Source organism: Halyomorpha halys, unplaced genomic scaffold (genome assembly GCF_000696795.3).
Source record: "Halyomorpha halys isolate HHAL.00 unplaced genomic scaffold, Hhal_1.1 Scaffold4111.1, whole genome shotgun sequence".
NCBI classification, from domain to species: Eukaryota; Metazoa; Arthropoda; class Insecta; order Hemiptera; family Pentatomidae; genus Halyomorpha; species Halyomorpha halys.
The window spans coordinates 1-10,500 of record NW_027115748.1 but is presented as its reverse complement, the minus strand read 5'-3'; the positions used below and the strand labels follow the sequence as shown (position 1 = coordinate 10,500).

Genomic DNA, 10,500 nt, shown 5'->3' with positions numbered 1-10,500 from the left:
TATATATATAAATAAATAGTTGACCGTATAATTACAAATTATGGAGAAGATGGTCACAGTAGTAGTCAAAAGAGAAACAAAAATTGTTAACCACTATTTATTTTCCAACGTATTGCCCTACTTATTAGGGCTTCTTTAGGGCTGTTCAAGTAGATAGATTTTGTGACCTTGACAGATGTATGCTTCCAATTTTCTATGCGTCACTAAAGCTATCAACTTGAACAGCCCTGATGAAGCTCTATAAAGTGGGATGAAGCGTCAGAAAATAAATAGTTAAAATAAATAAATAGCAACTATTTTTGTTTCTCTTTTGACCGCAACCTTGACCATCTTCTCCATAATTTTAGGTAATACTTTATTTTCAAAAACATGTGGCGCTGTTTTTCCCTTGGTGTTTCCATCTGTACTAGAATTTTCCACAAAATTTTATAAATTTTTAAATATTTTTGATAAAAATAATAAATTTAGTGAAGAAATAATCATACTTTTCACAACAAAATAAATCTAATATATGATAGAGAATATTTTTTCAAACTAAATGTAAATATCAAAACGAATCTCATTTGGTGAAATGTAAAAAAAAAGTTTTGATAATAAAAAATGGCTAATATGTTCTACATTCGTTTGTTTCTAAGCCTTAAGACACTTACTCATTATATGACTAAATTAACCTATTTAGCATAGGAGCATTGATTGAAACATGCTCCTCAATCATAATTAGTGAATTTACTCTTAACATTGGACTACTTTGCTCCTATAAAATATAAATTATTAAAACACAATACATCTAAGACATGGACTCTATCAGAGAACTTTATAAGAATACGCTATTGTAAAATAATTACTTCATAAATTCTAGATCATATTTTGGTAATTGGTCACAAGTAGAACACAAAAGACTGGCTTTATTCATGCCCAGGGCCCAACAATCTTCAGCAGTAAAACTTCCATTACATTCATTGATTAACACCTGAAAATAGATTGTATTTAATATTTCTGCTATATACTGTTTGATCGTTTTTATTTCATTTTATCAACACCAAACATCTTATAAAAATACTTACAACAAATATCAAAGAGGCTAAAAAAATAATTAAACGATGCATTTTAAAATTCTGATCCTTCCAAAATTTCACTAAAATACGTACATTACCAATTAAATCACGGAAATATTACCCTATCACAGATAAATAAATACTATCGGCTGATAACCCAATCACTCATTACATGGCAAGGAGTTTTGAACAACACAAAACCTTCCGCAGGTTATCTTTTGATGTACGCGATCGATATATCGATTACTAAAGAAATTGCAAACTATTTATTTTTAAATTAATGGAAAACACTTATTCGATTTAAACATACTATTCAAGTTTGACTGGCTGAAGATCTTACTTGTGACTGTTAAATTCACAAAACTGATCGATGAAGAAGAATTCACAAATTGAATTGAATTCTCGATTGAAGATCGAGGAAGAAGAATTCACAAAACGGTAGCTTTGTAAAATAGATAACTATTTTATCCTTTACAAAGATGGTAACAAGTTTGTTTTTTTTTGTGTGTGTAATTTTATATAAAAGAACGATGGTCTGGGAGCGGTAAAAAAACGATGCAGGGCTTACTGAATGTAGGTAAGAACAAATTTTATTTTTGTTCGTACCTGCAGTCAGCAGGCCCTGATGAAGCCCTGCAAAGTGGTGCGAAACGTTGGCTCACACCACCTAAATGGTCTAATTACTATTGGATGTTTTTTTTTTACTCCACCCGGACCAACATCCATTTATCTATTATTCATGGCCAATCAGTGATCTTCCTGCATAATTTTATATCTCTAGTCTTTATGTATATTTCAAAAATAAAGGATCAACTTTTTTATGCGATAAAATTAAAAATTTAATAAATCACTCTTGGTTAAAGCAATTCAATGAAAATAAATTTCAGAAGACGAAATAAAAACTTCTATTACTTGATTCTTACAGAAAATGTTTGTTTATAATTTTACAAAACAAAAATTTAATATCTCGTGCAATTCCCATTATTAAGTGTTGTCATTTCATTGATTCATCTGATTTCTATTTTCCTCCTCTTTCAAATTATTTTAAATTGTAACTAAATTCAATTGGGTTGTTGGCGTAAATTTTGCATATTTTTGATTTATTTTACATAGTTTCTTTAATTTATTTTCTAGTACTTCTACTTTTTAACTCACCTTCCTCGACGAACTCTGAGTTGAAAAATAAATAATTAAAATCTAACAGACGTAAGCACTAAAACAGTCATAAGTATTGAATTTTTTAGCTTCGGTATGAACTAAACCATCGCTAAATGAATAGGTGTGTTGAATCCGAAGTTATTTAAATATAAATATAAGAATGTCATACTTTATTCTATTTACTGCTAATTCATATCAATCTTCGATTCTATTGGTTTATTAAATGAAACCGAAAAGGTGCGTTTATTTTAAATTGAAAAACAAATCCACTGCTTGGGAAAAGAATTTTTTAGTAAAAATTCCGATCAATGAATTACTAATTATATAATTAACTACTTCTCTAATTATGAGTAAATGACGAATAATGCTCAACCTCGGGGGTATAGCTCAGTGGTAGAGCATTCGACTGCAGATCGAGAGGTCCCCGGTTCAAACCCGGGTGCCCCCTTGATGTTTTTTTATAATATAAATATTTTGTTACAATTTGTTATTGCTTAAGTTTCACTGTGATTCTAATAACAATGGCCTGAATTTTTATTAAGAAAAAACTCACATTTTGCCATATAATATGCAATAAAAATATTTAAATATGTAATGAAACAGCTAAAATATCTATTATGCACATAAAAGGATCTGAATAAAGAAATAAATAGTTGACGAGATTCAATAACTAAACAAAAATTAATTTTGTTTTTTTGTTTTTTTATTTTGTTAAATGAAAATAAACTTAACAATTAAAAATACAAGACACACTTTCTTAACTAAAATTTCCAAATAATAAACAATTACAATGAGTAAAAGAAAAGCAATAATCATTGAATTTAAGAAGGGTAACTAATTGATGTTATTAAAATAATAAATAAAACACAAATTAGGAAGAAACCTAAATATATTTGTAAATAAATGAGAAATATGATGAGAAAGTTTTTAAAGTATGAAAGTTTTAGATTGAAGCATAAAAAAATTTACAAGATATACAAAAACTGAGAGGGTTTGTATGAAGTTTTTTTAACTAAATAAACTTCATACAAATCATGCTATAAATATATGTTCTAACAGTTATTTAATTTGTTTTGGTAAGAAAATTTAAATCATACTGCTTTTAAGGGATTGTGTCATGGGTTAGACAATATCTTTTAATATCTAAAAACAAACCCTGATAAAGTTACATGCCTAACAAAAAGAAAATTAACAATAGACTCACATGTATTTTCATGTTGATCGATCAGTGATTTTCTTTTGCTTGAAATATGTTTGAGCAGTAGCTGCAATAAACAATTTTTCCATGTAAATTTGTAAAAACTATTTCATCTTAAAAACTATTCATGACTGTGTCACTTAATTAAACTAATTACAATCAATAAATATTCCAGTAAGAAAATACAAAATAAAAATACCCAATTTGTTGAATTTTTCGATTTTGTTGAAGAGTGTTGACAACAGACATAAAAGACACCATGTGACATTTTCCTAACACTGCACGAAAGTAAGTTAAACGGATATTTCTCTTCAAATAATAATATACAAAGAATTAGTATTTTTTCCTAAGTATGGAACTCCCCTTAAAGTGGGTATAGAAGAAAGTCATCAATCTACACCTCAAGGTAAAGTAAAAACCACAAAATAAACATGTATTATAACACATTTAGAGCAATTAAAATGGAGATTAAGTACGTACTTCACCTATGAGGTGCAAATATTGCTAAAGAAAATCACATTCCTTATTCTAATTTTATAATTGGGTTACAAATTGTAAATAACTAAACATTTAAAAACAAATTACCTTTCTATTTTACAGATGAAAGTAAAACATTAGCAAACAAGATACAATGGTGTTCTCTTATGGTTTGCAATCAAAAGAGAATATAGTGGGTGATTTAATTAAATTCCTATTCCCTGAAACTACAGGCCATGAGACCCGAGTTTCGATTATTTGGGTGAGTACTCCAACAATAAAATGTATTTATTGTTAAATGTAAATACTTGCAATAAAATAGTCATAAATTCTATAAAGATACAAAACTTTTGAAACCTCAGTCAATAGACTGCTAAAAACATGAAATTAAAATGGAAGATGAAGAGATATCATATCATAAACCAATTCCATGGATGAATTTGGTAATTGTGTAAGAATTATACTTGTTTTCTAGAAAAAATTTTTTAAAACCAAATCCAGAACATTTCAGTTCCAATCAAAGCTCTACATCGGTAGCACTAGCTTCAAGAAATTACTCATATTAACTTCATTTTCTTTGATAACTAAAGCTTTCCAATAACTGGCTCATCTTCTGAAGAGAGACTTTCTTAAACTAAAGTGATTACACTACCGTTTCATGCCTAGAGGTGTCCAATATTCAATCTGAGAAGCATTCATTATTTCAAAGGATACAATGAAGTAACATAACTAACTAGTGGATTAGATAATTCTACCATTATTTTGTTGTGTTTTTAGTTCTCAAATCTGTCTTAGATTATGCCTCCATCCTAGTCATCAGTGAGTGTAACCAAGAGCCATCTCTATCCTTCCTCAAGGATCCAAGGCACATACCTAAGTGTATGTGGATATGCTAAGGCATTTTCTCTCTCCACATAACTGTAGGCACATATCCTATAGTGTGGTTCCTATTCTTCAAGGGCCTAAGGGAAATATTTTGAGGACTTACCACACTCAATTGTTGCTGAATACCCTACAGAATGGATACCATCCTGTAAGGATTTAAGGGACACATACCTGTAAAATTTTTAGATCGTACATGATTTCAAGATTGATTCTCCATAACCTCTGATCCTCCTGTCCTGCTATTCTTTCTTTTAGCTAAACCTGATATCTTAATGCGGAAAAGGAAGAAGAGGTGTCCTCCACAGGACTGGAAACTATGAATCTATTGATGCATTGACAGTACCTCATAGTGTGCTGTGGTCAAAGAGAGAAGGTCAAGAAAAAAAGATGAAAATGAACATAGAGGCATTTATTGATTCATGAAAACAGTTCTTAAGTAAAAGATGATAGGCTAACAAAATCAGATAACTTACCTTAGATGCACTTTCCATGATTGAGAATTATGCAACAAAGGAACAAAGGAATCATCCTATTTCGATAACTTATAGTTTATCACTAATTCAAGAATGGTTTAAATAAATGTTTCAATAAATTAAAAAAATAAGTAAACCTTTATTTTATAACATATTTAATTTACCTTTACTAACAGCCAACAGATCAAAATTACCATTACATTCAAGTGAATGGAACTCTTTAATTAACATTTGGTACAAAATTAATAAATATTGATTAAAAAAAGATCTATTTCACAACAAAAATATACATACTATCTATCACAACCTTTAATAACCATAACTTTCTTTAACCTTCAATCAACTACTAAACAGACAATAACTTATATTTATCTGAACCTCTTTTGATTATAAAACCTTGAACATTGAGAATTGAAATAAACTGATAGAAGTCCTGCACCTGCAGGTTAAGTGATTTAATCAAGTCTTTCATTTCTGCAACACTGAACGTATCTTTATTTTCAAAACTTGCCTTCTTTTGTAATGCTCCAATAAATTTCTTGGCCTTAAAAAAAAAAAAAAAATTAATCCAAGCATAAAAAAATTCTTTACAAGGAAAGATATAAAGGTTTTAGGCAAAATGCATACAAGTTAAGACAAATTTTTAAATAAACCTCAACATTTCTAAAGATCCTACCATGTAATTAAAAATAAAAAAGTCATACTTTATTACTTAAGTTTATACGAAAGCTTCAATTTACTACTGTAGTTTTATACAAATGCTTAAGTTTATTATTGAAGTTCACAATCATTTTTATGGGAAGTTTGAGGGTCGAACGGGTCTGAAACAAGGCGATTCTCTATCGGCTATCTTATTTAATAAAGCACTAAAATACATTATTCATGTCAAATATACCAAAAAGGGTTCAACTTTAGGTGGGAAAATACCTGTGTTTGATTAAGCAGATGATTTTATATTATTTGGTGAGGATGAGGAAACTATAAAACTAAATACAACTAACAATGAGTAAGGGGAACTAGGTCTCGAAATAAATACAGATAAAACAAAATATACAGTCAACAGTATAAACAGAAGCAATTTCAGTGATATTCAAATAGGGGGAAATACATTTGAACAGGTAGAGAGGTTTAGGATTTAGGTTCTACAGTAATTAGAAAAAACAAAATTGACAAGGAAATAAAAGCAAGATTAAAGGTGGGAAATGCTTGTTAGTTTTCTATTTCGAAATTGCTTAGCTCCTTCTGTTCAACAGCTTAAAAGTTAAAATTATATAATATTTCGTATAAATCCATTGTTTATTACAATAAAAACAATACAGGCAAGTTATTTATTTCAAATAAACAAAATTAAAGGTACTTTAAAAGATTTTTTAAAAATTCTTAAAGATAAAGATAAAACCTAGCTGATATATAAGGCCATTTAATTGTACTTTGACTTGCCGAGTTTAATCAACATCCTTATATCTGTTTTCAAGAAAATTTAAAAAAAACGAAAAATCTAGCCTAAAAACTGGGACTTCAGGTCAGTCCATTTTGTCGACAAGCTGCTGTCAAATCCCTGCCTTAAATTTGTAATTTTAGTTCTGGATCACTTTTTTATTTGAGCTACGCTATTCACAAACACAAACCTTTTTGTGAGACTTAATTATTTGGACTGAAGGAACCTCATAACGTGCATTTCCGTTGAAAACTCGAATTTGAAATTTTGCATGATCCCAATACTTTTCCTGACAATACATTCCATGTATAGGTTAGTGAAAGGTAAATAAATACCTTAGAGCCTTGGCTCATCCCTCTTCCATTTTGGGAAAGGTTTGGATCCAAATTTCCTGTAACAACATCCCTCATAGACCATTTTAATAGTTCTACAATATCATTTGCATCATCAGAAGTGGCTTCTTCGCGAAGCTCAAGTTTGGCCCTCGCCTTTCAATGCAAAAAAAAAAAAATCAAAAGTGATATGTTAATGTAAAACTATAGATAATAGTTTATTTATTTATTAATAACTTCTTTGAACCTACCATATAGATAAGGTCAAATATAGATTTCAAACAATTCAAGCTTATTAAAAACTACTTATTTTATAAATATACCTGGGTAAGCCTAATCATAGATTCCAACTGCCTGGTAGTAACAGGTGTTGTGTCTTGCATTTTCCTCAGTTCAAGATAAAAATCCTGAAGAACCTTAGCAGCTTCGACGCTCAACTTTGGGTTAGGGACATATTTACGAACATATGCTATGTATTTCCTTAAGAGACTATGTGGCACTAAATCAATCGGCTCACCGTATTTTAATTTTAATCTATCACTGTAAAAATAAAATGAACATAAAAATTGTGGGAGAGTATTCAAATTTTTTTTTATATGATAACAAACATACACAGATATTTAAGAATATAATCATACCTCAGAGGTTGTTTTGATTCATCGGTATCTGCTATGAAAGAAGATGAACACATCGAACTAGCCGACATAAGTTTATTCTTTCCTTTGAGTCCAGCATGCAAAGTCATTACATGCTCAGACAGCATGCTGTCTAAATGCTGAAAAAAAAAAAATAAATAAATAAATTAAGGTCAGATTATAGCTGTTTTACAAAAATAATTTTATGATTTAATTTAATTCTCACTTCGTCAGGTCTGTCCAGCAAGATAAAAATCAAATCAAATCTTGACAGCAAAGCAGCACTCATTTTGAGATTTTCTGCTATTGTTTTTGTCCGATTATAATGTCCTCCAACAGGATTTGCTGCAGCAAGAATTGAAGCATGTGCAGGTAAGGAGCACACAACACCACCTTTAGCCACACTGATCCTCTGCTGCTCCATAGCTTCAAGGAGGGCCTTGAAAAATCAATGAAATAGTTCATTTTCAAATAGTTTAAACGATAATTCTATTTTTCAACACAATGTAATAGAATGGCAAATTAATTACGAGAAATGGAAGCTTATTCCTTATAGAATGAACATGATAAAAAAATATATCAATATTTGAGGATAAGTTGAAATTAACCTGATGTTGATTGGTCATTTTATCGAATTCATCAATACAACAGCAGCCATGGTTAGCAAGAACCAAGGCTCCAGCTTCAAGGGCGAAATCTCCTCCAGATTCCTTTACCAACGTCACTGTGAGACCAGAAGAGGATGTTGTATTACCACAAACGTAAACTCCTGCATAAAAAAAAGAAAAGAATAAAAGATGAAATATTGATAAAGTATAAACATTCAAAGGATAAAAGCTAATTTTCAATTTTGTTTGCTGACTTAATTTCAAATTAAGTTGAAAATTAATTTAGAATCAGTAACAAATTAATGTTTAAATTAAGAACAACTGAACAGTAACTTCTTCTATCTTTAATAAAATTACTCGGGATTTGTAGTAACAGATGCATATAAAAATTATTTTATTAAAATAAACAAAGAATAAAAGTAAATTTAGTTTTATTTGTTTTACCCCTCGGAGACACTTGAGCACAAGCATGAAGTAAGTGTGATTTTCCCAATCCTGGATCACCAACAACAAGTACATGAGCATCCGCTCTTCTGTTAGTCGAGGAACCACCAACCAAAGCTAACAACAGCCCAGCTTTAACCATTTCATGACCATAGACTGTTGGACAAAGTGAATTGACAAGTAAACGGAATCTTGCTTCTTCGGCATGAATTTCCTGCAATACATAATAGCTACTACAATTTTTTCTGTAAGGGAAGAGTTTAGAACAAATTTATTTATTTTCAAAATGTAATTAATTTAATTTTTTTAATTTTAACAGTGTAATAAATTTTCCACATGACTTTGACGAAAGGAAAGAAAAAGATGAATAAGAAATAAATTATCTTTTGTAAAACTACAATTAATTATACATTTTATTATTTATAAAAATGAATAATTCATTTAGAGAAACACAAATAAAAGGGAGCAGGCAAGCAATTGCTGAGTTACTAATCAAATTAAAATAACTTTATTCATTATATTATTAATTACGGAGGGACTACTTTCAAAAAAGTTAAGTCAATTTATAATAATACTAACGATTATCAAGACTTGTTAATATGGACAATAAACAAACAAAGAATAAATACCTGTATAGCATAATAATCTTTAATTGAGAATTCAACGCTACAAAGACTTTGCCTTCCAGAATTGACTCCTGATTTGCTATTTACGACAGACACAGCATCAACATAAAGAGTAAATAGATTAGCTGATTTTGATTTCCTGTTTTCCTCACTATTTCTTATCTATAGGAAAATTAATTTACATATTAATTTTTTTGTTTTTGTCTATTGTTTAATCTTAAAAACAAAAACTTTAATTATTTTTACTTTGACAATTCCAACGATTGTCACATTGTCTCCAGGACCACAGGAATCAACTAAATCGTCAGTCAGGTCAACTTCAATTGTACGAGGAACTCTGCCACCTTCACTCTAACAAGTATAAAATCAACTAAAAATTTTGTTGCAATACTATTGGCAAAATATATTCAAACATTTCAGAATTATTAACCTGTTCGTCTGCAACACTTTCTTGAACTTTCATAATCTGGTAGCTCTTGGTCCGTGAGAGGTTTGATGAGCAAAGTGGGGTGAAACTTTTGGATCTACAGTTATCAGCTTTGCAGCTAGCAGGCATTTTATAGACCCCATCCTTAAGGGGAATGGACATAGTGGCATAGCATGTGTTGCAACCAAAGCCCATTGAAACACAAATAAGCTTATTACCACTAACTCTTATGACTGTTCCTCTGACACTAATCAGTTTACCTTGAATGAGACATAGAAAATGAAGTTGACTGAGAACAAAATAGTTATTAATACTATATTAATGTCCCTTTTTATTGTAATAAATTAAGTGCTCTCATGAGCATTTTCCTTAAAAGTCCTAAGGTTATATTATATAACATATTTATGAAACTTATAGTTGGCCCCGAGCTTGATTTTTCAAAGAAACGAGAAACATTATTAACGTTTGCCATGAATATACACTGTACAATACAAATTCCTAACACAAAGATTGTCCTATAAAACTAAATATTTCAGAAAATAATTAAGTGAAACATTGGGAGCTAGCATGAGATAAAGTATACATTTTTCATATCGCAAAGGCTAAAGCAGCACTGATTCTCCTTCTATTAAAATTAAGGAAAAGATAAAATTATAATGGCACTCAATAAGAAGTTAATTATGATAGAAATTGTCTACAATAACACAATCAACTTTAGGATAATGCTTACAAATTCATCTCTGC

At 29.7% G+C, this 10,500-nt stretch overlaps 2 protein-coding genes and 1 non-coding gene across 3 annotated transcripts in view; 1 reads left to right on the top strand and 2 right to left on the bottom strand.

The window, feature by feature from the left end:
• Positions 1-1,250, bottom strand: part of LOC106691878 (selenoprotein F-like) — a 2,935-nt gene extending 1,685 nt beyond the window's left edge. The window contains exons 1-2 of the mRNA XM_067052757.1: positions 1,065-1,250; positions 846-970 (exon numbers count right to left, since the gene is read on the bottom strand). Coding sequence (XP_066908858.1) covers positions 846-970; positions 1,065-1,106 — 167 coding nt within the window. The 5' untranslated portion in view covers positions 1,107-1,250. The remainder of the gene's footprint in view (positions 1-845; positions 971-1,064) is intronic.
• A 1,339-nt stretch (positions 1,251-2,589) lies between these two features.
• Positions 2,590-2,661, top strand: TRNAC-GCA (transfer RNA cysteine (anticodon GCA)). The gene has a single exon. It is a non-coding gene; the product is annotated as a tRNA-Cys (tRNA).
• A 2,704-nt stretch (positions 2,662-5,365) lies between these two features.
• LOC106691879 (DNA helicase MCM8) lies at positions 5,366-10,016 on the bottom strand (the record flags this gene model as incomplete). Its single annotated transcript, XM_067052758.1, is given in 10 exon segments — positions 5,366-5,790; positions 7,020-7,172; positions 7,340-7,556; positions 7,655-7,791; positions 7,878-8,090; positions 8,260-8,420; positions 8,704-8,917; positions 9,333-9,491; positions 9,576-9,680; positions 9,760-10,016. Coding segments are annotated over 10 exon segments (1,814 nt in total), but the record flags the coding sequence as incomplete, so codon positions are not given.
• Positions 10,017-10,500: the final 484 nt, after the last annotated feature.